An 18,881-nucleotide genomic window follows, 5' to 3' on the forward strand; every position below is an offset into this window, starting at 1 on the left:
TGCAATAAATTGTTTCAGATATAAAAATTACATACTTACACACACACATATACTTCATTTACGAACTAGAAAGTAAGAAAAGGAATATAAGTACATACATACATACATACCTACTATACTATGTAAGTACATATGTATATGTTTGTATGTATGTATGCTTGCATACAATAGTATGTATTTGAAATTAAATATTTGTAATGTACTTTAAAAAATAAATACTTCAAGCATTTGGTGAATTGAAAAAGGAGTTAAGTATTAATTAATAGGAAAACTAAAACTACAAAAGCAACTGACAATCTACACACTATTAGTACACACGTATGTACATACTACATAACTAGTACATCGGGCTCTAAATAAGTGCACATTAATAAGTATGTACCTACTAACTACATAATATATGCACATAGTATGCACGTACATACATATATGTATGTATGTTTAGTAGATATAATCTTGATTACAGTTCGTACGTGTCACTCATTTACATAGTATGTATGTATTATAAAGATCTAAAAATCGCAATTATAAAAAGTATTTTTCCACACGTATTATTCGCTATTAAAAATGCTTATTAAAAATTTTATTATATAGTACGAACAAATAGACATTAAAAAAGTCGAATATATTTACTCTTAAAAAAGCAATGATGCATGAATCTTACAATTAAGAATTTTTTCGATGCAATTAAAAAATAATAATAATAATGTAATATATTAGAAATTAAGCTCAAACCATTACGAAACACTTGTAAAGATTGTTTGAGAAGTGTGATCTAACGCCAGCGAATTTTGAATTCCATTTTTACATACATACATACATATGTACATATGTATGTATATATAAATCGAGTAATATAGCAAACAAAATGCAAACCTAAAGACTTATTCAGGCTATATAATGAAGAGAGCTGCAAATGGTAAAAATATTGGGAACATATTTTGAATGCATATACGGGTATATGTACATATAAGTGTGTGCATACATATGTAAGCTCTTCATTAAAAAAAAAAAAAAAAGGGCAGCGTTAATGAAGCAATTACTTTAAAATGACACTTTATCCATCAACTTGCAATGAAGTTCTACTACATGAATATTACATACATATGTATGTATGTATATAGTATATAGTATGTATACTTTGCGTACAGCAGACGACATGGCAGGCATGGCAGGCATGAAAGGCAAGCGCTCCCGCACGTGGTTTTTATTTAAGAAGTATGTATGTATGTACATACATATGTACAGAGCAGGGATGTTGCGAATATTTGAATACGCATTCGTTAAGCGAATGATTCGCATCATTTTACACATTCGCATTCGACATTTGCATTCGCATCAAATGATACGAATGTTTTGCGAATGCGAATGTGTACATGGGCAGAGAGTCCACTCTAATATTGTTGAAATGGCTCTAAGTCTGTTGTCTAACCAGGGTGCGGACAATAACCGACGGTTAAGTAGTATATCAAGCAACATTGATGGGCCTTCAATAAGTACTACTAAAAGTCGTATAGGCAACCTAGAAATAATTTTAGATTCCTCCAGCGAAAGCGAAGGCTCGGATGTAGAACCTGGACACATTAAAAATGTGAAATTAAAGCACAATTGAAGGCCTATCTTAAAGAAAACCGAGCTTATCTCGGCGAAAATCCTCTCCATTGGTGAAAAACTAAACTAATATACGACAAATTGACAGAGCTGGCCCGCAAATACTTGAGCGATCCACCCGCCAGCGTTCCAAGTGAGCAATTGTTCAGTGCAGCCGGCCTTATAGACGAGCCTCCAAGAAATCGCCTCATAGGAGAAAAGGCAGCAAATTTAATTTTTGTTTGTACCTTTGAACTTTGACTACTAGATTAGAACACTGTATAGGTTAAGCACTTGTTCGTACAAAATTTTTAATTAATAAAAAGGATGTCTGAAGTTGGTTATATCTTTTTTTAAGGTTATTCCTAACATTCGCATGCCAAAAATTCGCTTTCGCGAATGTGAAAAATATGACATTCGAAACATCCCTAGTACAGAGTTAGCAAAGTCTGTGCGACCATCGACACATACATACATACATATGTATATACATAAGTATGTAACTCATAATCTAAGAAAATTAATTAGGCTTTTTTTTTTAATTGCACATAGTATTAGGCCCCACAAAACTATTTAAAACAAAAAACTTGAAACGAAAGTCTTATGATTCCTAGTTATATAAGACATAAATTTAGTAAATGTATCTACATACAATATACATAAATATCTATTGTAAATACATAACACACATGAATATATGTACATATTTTATTATGCTCCACAATTATTTTTTCACAATTTTTTTGCATTAATAAATCATGATAGAAAAATACATACATATGTACACATTTATTCAAATGTTATGAAAAGGACTCTTTACTTTGAAGTATTGAACTGTTCTTAAATTCATATAATACATTTGTATGGGCATACACATATGCATGAATATACATGCATTTGGACTTAAGGCTCTGTTATGCATACTTGGCATTGCATGCACTGCTATACCATTTTTACGTAGTAATCAAAAACCAACAGACTTCTACGTATGTAGTGCTGTGCGTTCGATAACCGATTACACGCGAAGCACATTTAACAGATTTCTTATGTGACAGCTCTCAAGCCATGCCAAGTATGCATAACGGAGCCTTTACACTCACATGCACAGGTATGTAAGTTGTATAGCTTGTATAGCAACTGCTCATACCGAAAGACCAAAAAAAATGCAGCGAAAATCGGATGGATCGGATCGGACGGAGGGAAATTGCGTTTGATGCCATCGTTTTGGCAATACATATTTAAAATATATTTATATAAATTCGAACTCATAAAAACTATACTCTCTAACATTACGGAAAATCGACGTCATACTCTATCAAAGTTAAATTGTAAATACTACGTAGGGTTCAAACGTACTTGGCAGGAATAAGCAGGAAGTCAAATTTTATAAACCGTGTTTAGATCCCTTTTAACATACACATGTATGTATGTATGCATATGTAGCATCCGCATTGTTAATTTGTAACTTTTTAAACATTGAAATGTTTATTTTCTTTACCTTTCTATTCGCAATTCTTCGCCAAGAATGCCAAAAGTATGACCCATTACCAAGCACTTTCATTCAAGCGAAGTCCAATTTTTGGTGATAACCGATATTAGTCGCGGTTTAATTGATTTGCTAATGTGAAAGACAACAAGCCTTCGTGAAGCTTACAAAATTCATTAGTTACTATTTACATACATATGTATATGTAAATAACTCAAGGTAAAAAGTACATATCACTGGCTTAGAGTTAAAAGTTACGAAGTCCATTTAAACAAATTTTACAAGAAAGAACAATCTTATTGTATCCATTTTTTCAAGCATATCACACGACTTTGAATGCAACATTTTGAGTCTTTAGAGCAAAGCAAAACTTCCTTTCCCGCGCTTTTTTGGAACGGATGGAAATAAAACAAGTACCCTTTGAAAACGATGCATTTTCATTGGTAAATTATGGATAGCAACACAACCTTAGTTGAGGTTGCCAATGGGCAACGCCACTGAAATGAAAACGTATGTATATTATAAATAGCAACTACAGTTAAGTGCTATAAAGTTGAAGATACCAGAATTTTGATGTACCAGCAATCAAGGCTTTAGTGAAAACCAGCTGCAGAAGCAATTGAAAAAAAAAAAAACAGATTTTTATCCGCGACAACCACAAAAATGAAGTTGCCAATATATAAATTTAGCAACTCCAGCCAGCCAGCTTCCAATTAGTTGCTAGTTTTCATCTGTAATACCTTATCAGCACAATAATTTCTCTTGCCTCCTGCTTAGCAACTTTTAACTCTAAGCTAGTGGTGTACATATTTACTTAATTAATTTGCTATACAAATCGCATAACAATTAAGCTTTGTTTTAAAGTTAAATAATTACAAACTAACAATCTGCAATATTAAACTTTTAATCAGATAAATTTTACATTAAGACTTTCTCATTAGCACATCAACAACATACGTACATATGTACCTACATTAATAATTTCAGCGAAAAAAAAAATGCGTCAGCGTTTTCAATTTGCAAAACACCTTTTCTACTAAAGAGCAACTAAAGTCTGACAGCTGAAATTGAGACAATTTTCCAAAAGTACGTACACACACATAAAAACATACATATGTACGAGAAGATAAACGAATTAGAAACTAGGCACTACCACGAAACTGAAGTTGCTGATTGTAAATACTGACTTATGTATAATCTATTTATGTATTTAAAAACGAATCATAAAAAAAAACACAATTACCAAGAAATCTTTAAAATACAAGCTAGTAATAATAAAAAAAAAAAGTAAAACAACTTTAACAACGCACTGCAAGCACTGAGGAATTTGATTCAATTTTAATATTAGCATTTAAATTATAATGAGGGAGAATTGGGAACTCTTCAGTAAAACCCACTGAAAACGAGCAAAAAGTAAATATTCGTTTCATTTCCTTTTTCAAATGCAGTATATACCAATACATACTATAAATAATTTAGACTTTGTAGTTGTATATTTCACGTGCCTCTTCAACCTTTCTAGATTTGACTAACCCGCGCGCGCCTTGGATTCTCTGATGCACTGGCTCCGCATGCGAGAATTTTATATAGCGCGCAAACAATAGGTTTTATTTCATATAAAAAAAATGTGCGTGTATTTAGATTGATATTCAATTTAACTATAAGTTTACAAAGACTTACAACTAATAAACAAACAAAAAAAAAAACAAATAACAAATAAGAAAATACTCATAAATTTAAAATTTTTGGAGCAGATAAAACACACTGTAAATAAATATGTATACTAAATTTGTGCATTTGAAACTAATCTCATTAACAAAATCAAATAAAAAATAGAAAACTTTTTTGAAAAATTAAGAACGCATATTTCATTGTATTGGGTACACAAGTGCAGGTAAGTGCAAAAGGCAATCGCAATTTGTAAGGCATGGCGTCAAATGCTGAAATAACCAAAAGAATGAGAATGAAGATTTTTTTTTTTTTTTTAAAACGGTGTTTAAACAACGATCTTGCCATGATGCTAGATTGTGAAGACACATGTGTCAGGACATCCGACATTTGCAGGCTCGATGCAATTCTGAAAAAGGAATTATTGCACCGCAATAAAAAAATAAATAAATATAACTGAAGGTCCTCTCAACTGGGTGCAGCGTCAATCGAAAAGAATTTACAATTCTGTTAAGTTTAAAGTTTTACAAGTTGGTCGCCTCGAGCGAGTAGTTATTGAGTGGCGCAGGTTTGAAACAGGCTGTAACCAACAGCAGGCAGCAACATCACTTTTATATATACAATGTTCCAATTTTTAAATTCAAGTATTAAAGAAAAAAATATGCTAAAAGTTACTAACTTTTCCATTTTTTATTTACCTAAATCACCTAATTTACTGACCTAAATTATTTCTTAAAAATACTTCGCATCCGCGGATGTCTAAAGTTCCACATTCGCAACATATTGTGAGAAGTTATTGCACAAATTTTATACGATTTTCAAAGTAGTTCATTTATAAAAACACCAAAAAATCAATCAAGTGTATACATATTATCTGCCTCGCTCGATTACCACGCTCGTATAAAGCTTTCTGTCTTTATTGTAGATATGTATACCGAACAAGATACTGATTTACCGCCTCATCTGAATTCGTATTCTGTCTGATACCACCAGAGCTGGGTGGTAATGATTCCTTTAGGAATTAAATCACTCTCAATTACAGGGAATTGTAAGTAGTAATTAATTCCTTCGATTTATTGCATTTTCAATTCCTATTCAGCAAAAAGTAAATTTTCAATTCCTTTCATGGGAATTGGAAAAAAATTACATTACTGATTACGTAATTAATTAAAATATGCAATAAAAAAAATATATATATTACATTTGAAATTCTAAGAAATTGACAAAGTTGTTGTTGTTGTTGTTGTTGTAACAGCATACAAATTCCCCAAAGAGATTTTGGGGAGTGTTGCTGGAGTGCCAGTCCTTGGCCTTCCGACAGTCGCGCGAACGTGAAAGTTGTCAATTCCTTTGCTATGGACTGAAGGAATTAATTCCAAACACAATTAATGAGGATTGTGATTGTAATTGTAATATAATTGCATTTACCCAGCTCTCTGGATGCCACAAGGTCGATAACTTTTGACTCGTCGCCAAAGATGGTCTAGTCCCGCGTTCAAACCCTGTACCGACATCATGACTATGTGCATATGTCGTAAAAAATCTGTACGGAAACTCAGCTTTTCCGGATTCAAGAATAGCATTTTCATAGATTTTACGATAATCTAACCTACGATGGTTTCCGTAATGAAACTAAATGCAAAATTATTACAAAACAAATAAATTTCAAGTAATTTCAAAATATACCGTTTTATTCAAACTTTTGGCGCTTACAATTCATGAGAACTTTATAAAGCTTAAATTTTCATAATTATGACATTCAAACATAATTAGAAGCTGCATTTCAATGCATTTGGGTATCATAAAACATAATCATAGCAGTCAAGTAAAAAAATGTTATAAAAAGTTTACATGATAAATAAATGTTGCACGCGCTTTAACAAACAAAATTAACTTCACTTTTAAGACAAACAAATACAATATAATAATTGGAAGTTGAAAAGGCATTTATCGAAAAAAAAAACGCTGTTAGTATACCTATTTGTAAATAGATTTTTGATACGAATGGCCTGTAATCCAAATCGGTGGCGCATTTATTAATTGAGCCGGATGATAAAATTTACGATTTTCTAGTTGATCCACATCTATGTAACGCAAAATGTACCCATCATAATTCCGTATACGTTGCGATTTTAGTTGTAAGCAACGTCGTTTCTCGCCGCTACTACACTTTCGCGGGCCTATATCATCGGAAAGGCATGAAAAATAATCTTTTTCAACTTTAATTTCACATACAACGAGCGTAATTTCGGTATCATTGAAACCAAGGTTAAGTGGCTGATTGTTACGAAACTTTGGGAAAATGCTGTAAAACTGTGCCACGTAATCGTGTTGTCTTAGCGATATACAGTTTCGTAAGACAAGGAAACTTCTTTTATAAAGGTTCAAAATAAATTCTGTTGAGTACTGAGACAACAACTGCAATGCTTTGGTTAACTCTACAACCGAAATTGAACTTACAAAGTAATTCTCAGAGTGACGCAATTCAGCCAAAATATCCAAGTTGTTGCAGCAACTATACACTGAAAAAAAAAACATATATTGTTTTTGCTAGAGTATTTTTTTTTTATGGTATTGTTATCCCTACAAATTTCGGCTCGAAATCCGTTCAGCAAGCGAACAATATAGTGGTTTTTAGGAAAGCCAAAATTTTCTTCAATCAATAGCGTTGCAATTTCGCACATTGCAATGTGCACATCTTGAATCTCGTGATCTACTGCCAACTCCATTACCATGCAACTGAGCTCCCCGCTTGTTGAGTCTTTCAAAAGGACCTAAACGAATTAAATGAAACATTGGTTCAAAGAATATCGTAATCTTCTATGTATATATGTGTGCATTCAACTTTAAAATAAACTTTAAATTTAGAGCAGACATAAATTTTAGTCAATCACAGAAATGATAGAGCTTAGCACTACAGGCAAATATGAATACACTCTGATCTAATGTTGCAGTCGTCTGATGCAATACACAAATCCGACTTGTGAAGGTACCCTTTACAACACCAACTACCTTTTCACCTGCCAACTTAAGCCCACTCAGCCAACACACTTTTCCCTTTGGTCCGACCCCGTACGACAGTACGTTGGTCGAAACTACCGTTAGTTGTGCCTGACGACGATTTATGGATTTGTCGATTTTGGTGGGCTTTGTAGTGCCTCTACAACATAGCTGGGCAGCGCCTACCCGGCGGGCGACTGCGCGGCGTATTCGCGTATACATACACGATCTACTTGGGAAGACAGCGAAGCCTTCATTCAACTGCACTACTTGTTCGCACGCACACAGTGACATCAATTGCACGCACACTACAAAAATGCTCTGCCGAAGCTGCCCACCTCTGGTCTACAACAACAACTACAATTCACCAAGGTCTCCCTCTGAGAGCTGAGTAAATAAAGTAGGTATTAATTATTTGTATAATCAGAGATTCTACAGTGAAAAAATTTTCCGGAAATTTAATTCTACGGGAATTGGACCATATTCGGTCTCAAAGGGAGAACCGTCAAAAAAAAAACTTGTTAAATGTTACTAGTTTTATGAAACTTTAATTTTATACATAACTTATTTTTTAACAAATTTTTTGTTGTTTTTTAACAAATTTTGTGGGATAAAAATCTCGAGAAAGTATCTTACAAATGTGTGATGTTACTACAAGGATGCTGTTTCAAGGCTAATACATCTAGAATCATTTAAAAACGTTTCAAAATCTGTTAGCTTTTGTGGAAAAAATTAGCAAAATTATTTTTGTCCCGTATTCGGCTCCCATAAATATGGTCACCGTAGCCGCCATAGTACTCCAACAAATTGAATGATTTAAACAGCATTTTGATGAAAGACTTCACTGCTTTATGTAAAAATAGTGACTAAATATATAGATATTGAGTAAAAGTCTGCATTGCGTTCAGCAAATGAAAGGCATTTAAATGTACTGTTAACCGGAATTAATAATTTTGAAGAAGGTTTCCAACTATAACTAAAATATTAATCTACATATGTATACATGCATCTTTATATGTAAATTTTTTTCAAAGTTATTTTCCTGTTACCAAACGATATCGCCTTTATAATTTTTCATTTAGGAGAGAAGTTCACGTAATATACAAAACTTCTCCGTGACTCGGACGTCACTATTTGGGATGAGATTTCGATGGTTCCCAAAGAAGCACTAAGCGTAGTACTAGATCGACTTTTGGGAGACATAATGAATAATAGTTTCCCCTTTTGTAGGCAAAATCGTTGTTTGATAGAGACTTCCATCAAGTGTTATCTGTCGTTAAATCTTGTTGTCAATGAATTAAACGAGGTTCCAGGAATAAGAAGTACTATTTCTACCCTAAAAGATGTGATACACTTTCTTCGCAAGTCAATGACACGCAAGAATTATGCTGCTGATATATCACGTTTGTGTGGAACAAGATGGTCGGAAAAATATAAGGCTATCAGGAAATTTTCCTGAAGTTGTGGAAGCTTTAGAAAAGTTGTCGATTCAGGTAAACTTTTCCACAAGAAGGTCTGCGTATCAATTTTGTGCTGCTATAACAAGGCCGATTGCTTAAGTGACAATAGCTAAATATTCAATGTTTCTGGATACTACAGCAAACATTTTGCAAATGACAATAGACCTCGTCGCGTTGAAAAGCATATTGAAAATATTTTGGAGGTGGTTAAGAGTCATCGAAAGAATGCAGAAGGAGTCACTATGGAGTTAATTAAAAAATCTCGTATGATTACAGCCGATCTAGGAGTAGAAATTTCTCTACTACGTTTTGCAGGTAAACAAAAAACTGAAGTAACTCCCATCTTTCAATGAAAATGAGTACTGGCGACGATCTATAATAATACCGTATCTGGATTCACTAACGGCCTCTTTACAACTACGCTTTTCCAATGAAAATACTCCAGCTTTTTCGCTATGTAGATTGCACCCATTGTATTCGATTACCTGTTCCAGTGAAAAGGTACAAAATAACTCGAAGCATTTTCAACAATCAATGATCTACATAGGTATGGGAAGTGAACTTATTCTTTGGTACAATTTATGGAAGAAAAAGAACTTGTCCGAAGAAGATTTGAAGGGTGTTGAAGTTGTAGACCTATTTAAAGAAGAAAACTAATATATAACAGCGATAAATATGGGTATTTCCATTTTGAGCAATTTTCCATGCACAACAGCGACTCTGAAGCGATCGTTTAGTACACTTCGTAGAGTAAAAACCTGGCTCAGAAGCACAACAGGAGAAGAAAGGCTTTCTGGACTATTGGACTATGCCTCATGAGCGTCCATACAAAACTCGTTACCGAAAACCGCGAGATGATTCAGGAGGAAATAATCGAAAAGTTTGCTGGAAATTGTTATTAGCTTAAAAATGATTAAATAAAAAATATGTAAAAAAATAACAAGTATATATGCAACAAATGAAGCGATTAAAATTGAAAAAAAAATTTTCAAAGTAAAATACATTTACTACTAACAATAAACATAAAGTGCTCATATTTACTTAATTTTAAATATTATATATGTAATTTTGCTCTACGCGACAAATTTGGTATGTAACAGTAAATTTGCACATTAGGAGACTGGTTATGCATAAATTTAAAAAAAAATTTTTTAGAGCAAATTTTAAACATTTTATGTGTAAACTGTGAAATTGTGAACATTGCGTGTTTCGAATTGAACAAAAAAATTTGAAAATTGTTCTACGCCACACATACTAATATGTAATCGGAACAAACAAGCAGTGGTTAATTTAATTAACACGGAATGTAAGCTTGCATTCATTAAGAGCGGAAACTGGTTACCTATCTTAATATGCGCAAATTTAAACAAAACTTTATTGTAGTTTTCAAAAATTTCAGATAAAATTACACATCTAAAGTGACTGATGCAAACTGCTGAGCAAATTCCCCGAGTTAATTTATTTCAACTTTATTCTAAAGTATTGGATTCGAATAATTCGCTCGGGTAAGCTAGTAATAACTTGTTTATTATTGAAACAAATGCGATATAAACTTAAACATACAAATAGGTGACCATATGGCATAGTAGCTTAAGACGGAAGCCGGGCTTTAGTATAATGTTCCATTGATAGCTTACGAATGCGAATGATACACTTTACGCCGAGCCATTGAAGAACTCTTGGCAAATCACGTAAAATCTAACCAAAAATCCCTTGTGGTTTAAAGAATAAACGGATTATATTCAAGCCAGCCTCCCCACTTAAGCTATTATGCCAAGCGAAAGCAAGCAGAAATTAATTATGTACGTATTTCATATTTTATTTTGTACTTACGCCCCCATACTGAATGCCTCTTTCACGAAAGCAGCGACCATAAACCACCACCGGAATGCACCAATTATTAGCCAAGCAGTACAGGCGCAATTTGGCATTGTAGTCATTCGGTAAACTATTAAATAATAAAAGTAAAAAAGAGCAAATTTAATTGCTCTTACTAAAATTTATGAACGAAAAACTTACCTCGCTCGGTGCCCCAAGGAACGCGGTTTCTAAAGTTTGCACCGAATCAAGACATGAAATAGTGACATATTATTTTGTTTACGCTACTAATACGTACCGTAATTTCATTAGAGCTGCTATTAAACTGAAGTGACTTGGGCTTCGCCCACTGTACCTTCAAATCATTACCCCACATGCGCATGCGTCCTGGCGTTGTACGTTTTTTCGCCTGTAACGCTGTTTCATGATCGTAAAATTCGATAAAAGCAAATCCACGATTCAGATCGCCCCTTATTGAATCTGTGGCGGATGACGCATGTGCCGTGCAGCGTTCCATGTCGTGAAAAGCGTTCTTGAAGCCAGCTTCCAAGGATGACAATGGCAGCTGCTTAGGAATGTTACTCACATAAAGACGATTTTTACCTTGTGAGCGGTAGACGCTCAGTCGTTCACCGTCAACGAATACAAATTTCAATAATTCGTATGCGGCCAGGGCTTCAATCTCCTGGGTATAGCGTACAAATGCATAGCCACGCGACAAACTAAACGACTCCATCATCAATCGCATTTCATATACTTCCCCGCAACGATACAGCCAGGCTAGAAAGTGCACTTCATCTAGTGACTTGGGCAAATTCGCAACATACAGCTCACATATGTAGGAAGGACGTAGACCAGCATAATCTAATGGCGGCCCAAATACTTTGCGTCCATTCTCCAAAATAGCTGGAAGAGCGGACGCCTTTTCAAGAAGTTCTTCTGCAGTGATAACATTCTGCATGGGCGAGCACGATGCCAAGGACGTAGATGGAGACCAGGAAGATCCTGGCGACCAGCAAGCAGACGAAGTTCCAGACTTTGATAATGGCGAAGAGTCCGACATTTCCATTCGCAAGTATTTCGAAATCAAAATTATGTCACCAAAACCAGCAAAAGCACAAACAATCGATTTTTAATTTGACCCATTAACTACATTTCAACGGAAATTCGGGATTCCTGATAAAATGACGCACTTTGATTTTCCTGTGTCGATCGCAAAACAGAGTTGTCAAAGCGCTACGATGAATACTCCAAATAATCGTAACGAGATACGTAAGCCTGGCATAAGTTGATTGAATTCGAATAAACCGTTGGTGGTGGTGGTGCTGTTAGATCAGCTGGTTTCTTCGCCTTACATGTATTTTGTTTTTGCTTTTAATTATTTGACAACACACCCATCAAAAGCAAAAAGAATACATGCAACTTTGGGGCGAATTGAGATTTGACATAACACCCGCAATACAAAATACATAAGATTGTTGTATTTGCTATACCGCTGCCACCTTCAACAAATTCGCCTTGACCACCTTGTAAAAATTCGCCTTGAGTTGAATTTTTATCAATATACTTTGTGTCATACATAAGTATTAGTTAAAAAGCATTAAATAATTTAATATTGAAATTGCTCACATCATTACTTGAAAGAACACTAACAAATTATACTCACGATGACAATCAGAACACACAAAAAATACAACAAAACCAAATTTTTGACGAGGAGCACAATTTGCCTTGAAATCAACTGCTCCGATAAACCCACCCTTTATGAAGACGCCTTGGCTCACGTCGTTACGTTACGCAAACAACTCTGCATTTGATTCATCGACTTCTGGCTGGCAATGCTGTACGTTAACGGGAAATTTTTAGGTAAATTCAAATTACGCACTGACTAGGCAGCATTGTATCAACGGAAAAGCCGTCAGCTAGAATTCAGTTTCGGCTAAATATTTACGCTTTGTTTGCGAAAAGGTTAAGAAAAGTGCAACAGCAATTCCAAACATTAGATTATATAATGGAGTACACCTCAGGCAACAGTGTTAACCAGAACATGTGTGCCACAATGTGCACTCCTCTACATTTCGCTTACCCTTTGTCATCGCCGATTTCTTCGGATGGTGCAAGCGGAAGCAATTTTACACCATCTCCACCACAGTCTTCGGTATCTAGTCCACAGCTACAGCGCTCCGGCAACTGCCAGCAAATGCAGCAATTTACACTCATGCAGATGAATGGCCGTAAAGTGCTTGGCCCTCCAGAGGGTTGGCACGGCCCACCGCCCTCAAGTGCATGTGAACTGTTTGTGCGTCGTATTCCCCGAGATCTAAATGAACAAAAGTTAATCCAGCCATTTTTACGATTCGGACGCATATATGAAATACGCTTGCCAATGGATTTCAATCAGGTAAATATTACAAATACGGATAAAGTGTATATGGAATAAAATCACTAAACACTTTGTAGGCAAATCGAGGTTACGCATACGTCAAGTATACCACTGAGGAAGAAGCAGCTTGCGCAATGGAAGTGCTGAGCCATTTTTATATAGCTCCTAAACGCAAGCTGGAAATTCTACATTCATATGAAAAATGTTGCTTGTTCGTTAGCAACATACCAAAACATTTAGATGAAAGCGAGGTTGAGGAAAAGTTGCGTGCAGTTTTTCCCACTATGGAACGTGTATATTCTCGGGGGCCCGGTTTATCTCAAAGGAGTTCTGGCCAATGTCGCGAGAATGATGGGTATGACAACGGCAACTTTGAAGGATTCAATGGATCGCACCAAGTTATGCATGCAGCATCCAACGACCAAAGGAACCGTGGTCATGTCTTCATACACTTTCCTTCTCACTTGGATGCATTAGAAGCAAAGAAGAGTACAACGCCGGGAGTGATACGGATGTGGGATCGTGATTTAAAAGTTGTTTGGGCCAACACAGAACGTGACACTGACATGTCAAAATGCGTAAAGCTACAAAGTTTTACAAATTTATTTGCTATAAACTATATTGATTTTTATTTTTTTTTTTCAGAATAAAACACTATTCGTTCGCAATGTGGATCTTTGCGTAAACAATCGTGATATCATCGACTTGCTTGTAAACTGCGTACCGCGGCAGGAGATACGTAAAATTACAAAAGTTAGAACAATAGCATTCTTTGATTTTACTACTCGCGAGGCGGCCGAGAAATGTTTGGATCAGTTGCAAGGAACCATGTTGCGTGGCCAACGGCTTGGCCTTGAATGGGCTAAGCCATCGGAGAAGTAAGTGAATAATAGATAAAAAGATATCTATGTATTAGTTTTTAATATTAAAAATGTGTCTCTCAAAGGCAATCATTGCATCGCATGTGCAGGACGGACTTCGATGCAATGCTTCGTCTTAAATGCATTGCGAACTCCTGGCAAATTCCAGTAATAATCTTCGGTACGTACTACGAGCACGAGGGGTTGCAGTATGGCGCGGTGATGCTGCGCAATGCCAATAGCACGGCGCGAGCTATTTTCTGTGCATTGCAGACTCATGAACTAGTCGACATCCACTCGCGTATTTGTGAAGTAGTATGTGTTCTTTTGGAGACCATAGGTACTTTTCCTGACTATAACTACGTGTTCTTCGTTGAGAAAGACAACGCACATCTTCGTAAGTAGCATATGCCCTTCTGCTCTCAACAATAATTATATTGATTTGAAATTCCAGTCGGAATGGTTACACATGATGCACAATCCGTGGGTTTCATCGCCTCTTTTCAGGTGCCAAAATATCTATGTTTCGATTTAAATGAGCTGATCGATCTGAGCTGGGCCGTGGCAACTTTGGCCGCTGTTAATGAGGATGATCTACTTCAAGCTTATAACGAAAGTTTTCTAGTGAATACTACGGCCACGTATTTACAAAATTTAGTTGTTTCCGGCCACCGGGTTTTCGGCACAGTTATGCCAAAGTATCGCAATAAGGCGCCACTAAATCACAATCTAAATGATACCCAAATAGTACTTGCTTTGTGCTACGTTACAACCGGTACCAATTCCGCATTACAAACCCGTCCGTACCTCGCTTATCCCGCATCCATGTTTGATAGCGGTTATGAAGGGTTGCGTTTCGTTTCGCTAAAATTGTTACCCATTGCCGTCACCCAATCACGCTTTTTGGTACATCACGTGCTCAACCATGTTCAGTTTGGCAATGTACAATATTTTCATCCGGAACAACGTTTCCAATATCCACCTTTATGGATCACTGGCTGCTCTTATACCAAATCACTGAAGCATCCCAAACAAGAGCGAATAACGCATGCTCAGCAACATATCACACAAAGTCAGCAACAGCACAGCTTAATGACAAATGGCACATATATGCCTGCAACTTATGTAAGCTCGAGCATTAAAACCTCGATCCACGGAGGATCGCTGGGCGTAAATTAGCTGTTTTTAGTTTTAATCTTATTTTTTTAATGTTTAATGTTTATTATTATTTAGCACCCCTCTTTTTTCATTATTGGATTTCGTATGCATTTGTTTTAAGTTGTATTCAATGTATTTAGTTATTTACCTAAGCGATTCTGGTGTTTTTGAATCTGTTGGTTTTCTGATTTTTTGATCGTATCTGTTTGGTTTATCATTGATTGACTCTTTTAAGATTTCTTGAATGAAAAGTTTTTATGTGTTAAGCAGCGTTTAAATTTAAAATTTAATTACTTTATTAATACTTTAAATTTAAGGTTCCGTTTGATTTTTCGGTTAGATCATTCTGTGCTTTGTCCAGAAATTTTTTTGTAATGAATTTTAATAAATTTATTTTTTTTTTTATTTGGAAAGAAGCAACCATTGGAATTTTAATTTTTATTAATAACCGACTTCTCAAAAAAAAGAGGAAGTTATTAATTCGTCGGAATATTTTTTTACGTATGTTACCGCATACCTTTAGACGACGTTAACCGATTTCGATAATTATTTTTTTACCTCAACTAATTTGATTTCGGTCCGATCATTAGATAGATAGATCACTTGTTAAACTACTATGTTAAATAAAGGCTGGCGGAGCTGAACTCGATTTTTCACAATATTTCACAGGGTTTATCTCGAGCAGTTGAAAATTCTCAGCAACTCGTATTACGATTTACATATTGGAAAGACAATTAGAAAACGTTTTTCACTTAATCATATCATTTTCATTAGCGTCTGAAAAAACTGACTGGCTGTATATCCAGTAGCAGAGAATGTAAAAGTAAATTTGCGGATTTCTAGCGGGTTGTGGAATGGCCGCAGAGTACCGCTTTCACGTTGTCCATAGTTCGCTGAGCTAACAGGCTTGCCGGCTATAGATCGTAGCTGGGCACTTTATGATAAGGGTTATATTTTGATTATTTAAGATTACAATTACAGTAATAGTATTCATGAAAATAAGGATTGCGATTACAGTAGACGAATCGTTAACTTTTAGGATTACAATTAAAGTATTCGCAATCATGCATTTCGTGATAACGATTACAGTAATCGAAAAATTAGTTTTGCTTAGAGCAAATATTAATTTTTATATACCAAAATGGTTTTAAGTTATTGATTCGCGACTTCGTTTGGAGTTGTAATATTCTACACAGACTCGTGGTCGCAGTACTTTCAATAAAGTTTGATTTTGATTTATATTAATACTTCGACTTTAACTCAATTTTTAGTTATAATTCGTAATCATAAAGTGCCCAGCATTGCTATGGAATATGTTGAGTTGAGGAAGAAGAGTGTTCATTTGAAAACGGGGTGTTGCAAAGCATGGCTAGCCATTGATACACAAAATATTTGAATATTTCAAATCCCGGGTAGAGTTTTAAAAAATCAATACAAATTATAAAATCTTTAATTTTAAATTTTCAAGGTCAATGTTCATAACATTCAAATGTTGATATCTAATTTCTCTTATTCTCCATTAAAAATGCTACTAATTTGTTTCCTTTTCCTCTCTTCTAAATTAAAGGTAATGTTAGATAATATTGCAAAAATTACCGGTCTAAGTTTTTTAATCGAAAATCGGAAGTCAGGGTTTTTATTTCCAACTTTCCATTTTTCGGCCCAGCTTTAAAAAAAAAAAGTAGAATAATCGGTCGCCCCAGCAAATACTGAATATATACATATCGCGCATTTCCTTCAATAGTGTCATAATCGACAAATTACAAATATTGAGTTAAGTACGCAAAATTACCGGTCCTTATTCTATGTTGAGAAAAAATTTCGACTACCAGCAGCCCATTAGAACAAAAGATGCATTAATTTTTACTATGGGAGTATATCGTTTGTACAGTAGGGAAAGGGCGTAACCCATTCATCTCTGAAATTCAAAAAGCCATAACTAACTAAAAATCCGAATTTCACTTTTTGAATGATTATGCAATAAAAAATTAGTTAGTTGTGTTTTTTTTCGCATTTCAGCGACAATGTGCGATACGCCCTTTTCATACCAGACTAACGATATGTAATTTCAAAACTTTAAAGCCTTTTTTTCGAGTTTTTTTTTTTTTTGGGTTATGAAGAGTACTTTAGTTTTTTTTCAATTACTCAAAGGAATTGTAAAAGTAATTGAGAAACTTAAAGTTCATTCACGAATGTAAAATGTGGAATTTTTCTTGTAATCAAAGATTAAAATGGAAACCACACATTGGACATATTCTATCTATATCTATGTATATAAGGGTGGTCCTTGAAATCAAATGAACGATTTTTTTTCAGTCTCACCCCCTCATTTCGTAATACCACGGTCACATATAAATTTGGATCCCGATTGGAGGATGGGTAAGGCACAGGGGGACGGATGAGTACAGATTCCTCTATAGAGACTCGAAAAAGTAAATTTAATGTTTTTTAATTGTAATACTCAAAAACCGATACTACCGCAGTCGAAGATATCAATAATTTAAAAATACATTTTTTTTTCATTTAATACCCAAAATCGATACTACTAAAGTCGAAGATATCATTTATAAATTTTGGTCCTGATTGGAGTCGGTGAAGACGTCTTCATAGGTTAGTCTGAACTTTAGATTAGATAATTTTTTTTTTAAATACAATTTAAAATTTTACAATAAAAAAAATAAAAAAATATTCCTGCTCTGGGACTCGAACCTTGCATCTCTCGACTAGCACTCCAGAGCCTTGCTCTGTCGGCCATTGCCATGACCATTTTTTCTGCGAAATTACGCAAAAGAAGCTGAGAAGCGAAAAATCAAGAAATCAAAAACTAGATATGTATATATATATACGCGAAGTCGCGCGAAAGGATCCAATTATATGTTCGTAAACTACATGAAATTCTCTAAAACAGGCGTCTTATTTCAAAACCTGAAGAACCGGTACTCACATTTCCTTTACTCATAATATTTAGCATATACATATGTACTGAAATATTCAGAAGGCTAAGTGGTTACTAAAACACGTCCGTCGTTCTCGCTATCAAATATCGAATGTCTCTTTATTCCGCGAATTATTTACAAAACGGTATCCTGGGCGATCATGCCTTAAGGGCTAGACCCATAACTCTGTCACTAATGGTATAGACACAAATCACCTTATGCCTAGTTTACAACAACTTAACTTAAAGCTTAGGGCGGGTATACTAAGTACATACTCTTACAACTCGGCCGTCCTGACAAATAGAATCACCTGATTCTACGCCGTATTTATACTACCTTCGGTTTGGAATGTTGTTTCAGATTGTGAATATCTTTGCCACGTATGTTGATAGTGTGTTAGCTGAGGGCGCCATATTTCGAAGCCCTTACCTCTACCGTAGTCAACCCACAGTTCTTTTATCGTTTCACAGAGCAATTCGGGCTTTGTATGGTCTGCCGCTGCTGATACGACTGCGTTTTGAC

At 35.0% G+C, this 18,881-nt stretch overlaps 2 protein-coding genes and 1 long non-coding RNA gene across 3 annotated transcripts in view; 2 read left to right on the forward strand and 1 right to left on the reverse strand.

The window, feature by feature from the left end:
- The window catches only part of LOC118747389, a 5,839-nt gene extending 1,656 nt beyond the window's left edge, over positions 1-4,183 (forward strand). Inside the window, exon 2 of the long non-coding RNA XR_004993956.1 lies at positions 2,699-4,183. This is a non-coding gene — a long non-coding RNA (uncharacterized LOC118747389). The remainder of the gene's footprint in view (positions 1-2,698) is intronic.
- A 2,254-nt stretch (positions 4,184-6,437) lies between these two features.
- Positions 6,438-12,298, reverse strand: LOC118751990. Its single transcript, XM_036486819.1, has 5 exons — positions 11,321-12,298; positions 11,224-11,252; positions 11,038-11,152; positions 7,332-7,518; positions 6,438-7,266 (listed from the first exon to the last, which is right to left on the reverse strand). The coding sequence occupies exons 1-5, from the start codon at positions 12,089-12,091 to the stop codon at positions 6,722-6,724; spliced, it is 1,647 nt and encodes a 548-aa protein (XP_036342712.1). The 5' UTR covers positions 12,092-12,298; the 3' UTR covers positions 6,438-6,721.
- A 735-nt stretch (positions 12,299-13,033) lies between these two features.
- On the forward strand, positions 13,034-15,495 carry LOC118733000. The gene is made up of 5 exons (XM_036462150.1): positions 13,034-13,423; positions 13,483-13,983; positions 14,051-14,283; positions 14,352-14,662; positions 14,720-15,495. Exons 1-5 carry the CDS (start codon positions 13,034-13,036, stop codon positions 15,442-15,444), a joined length of 2,160 nt encoding a protein of 719 aa, XP_036318043.1. The 3' UTR covers positions 15,445-15,495.
- The last annotated feature ends 3,386 nt before the right edge of the window (positions 15,496-18,881 follow it).

The sequence above is a fragment of the Rhagoletis pomonella genome, unplaced genomic scaffold (assembly GCF_013731165.1).
Source record: "Rhagoletis pomonella isolate Grant_MI unplaced genomic scaffold, Rhpom_1.0 Rhpom_scaffold_00001, whole genome shotgun sequence".
In the NCBI taxonomy this organism is placed as follows: Eukaryota; Metazoa; Arthropoda; class Insecta; order Diptera; family Tephritidae; genus Rhagoletis; species Rhagoletis pomonella.

What these genes read in the sequence shown, in the direction of transcription:
- LOC118751990 (XM_036486819.1), bottom strand. Translation starts at nt 12,091, where the DNA reads ATGGAAATGTCGGACTCTTCGCCATTATCAAAGTCTGGAACTTCGTCT. An exon ending in TCCTTGGGGCACCGAGCGAG is followed by an intron (nt 11,153 to 11,223) that starts GTAAGTTTTTCG and finishes ATTATTTAATAG; the next exon opens with TTTACCGAATGACTACAATG. An exon ending in GAGGCATTCAGTATGGGGGC is followed by an intron (nt 7,519 to 11,037) that starts GTAAGTACAAAA and finishes TAATTCGTTTAG; the next exon opens with GTCCTTTTGAAAGACTCAAC.
- LOC118733000 (XM_036462150.1), top strand. Translation starts at nt 13,034, where the DNA reads ATGGAGTACACCTCAGGCAACAGTGTTAACCAGAACATGTGTGCCACA. An exon ending in TGCCAATGGATTTCAATCAG is followed by an intron (nt 13,424 to 13,482) that starts GTAAATATTACA and finishes AACACTTTGTAG; the next exon opens with GCAAATCGAGGTTACGCATA. An exon ending in GAAAGACAACGCACATCTTC is followed by an intron (nt 14,663 to 14,719) that starts GTAAGTAGCATA and finishes TTGAAATTCCAG; the next exon opens with TCGGAATGGTTACACATGAT.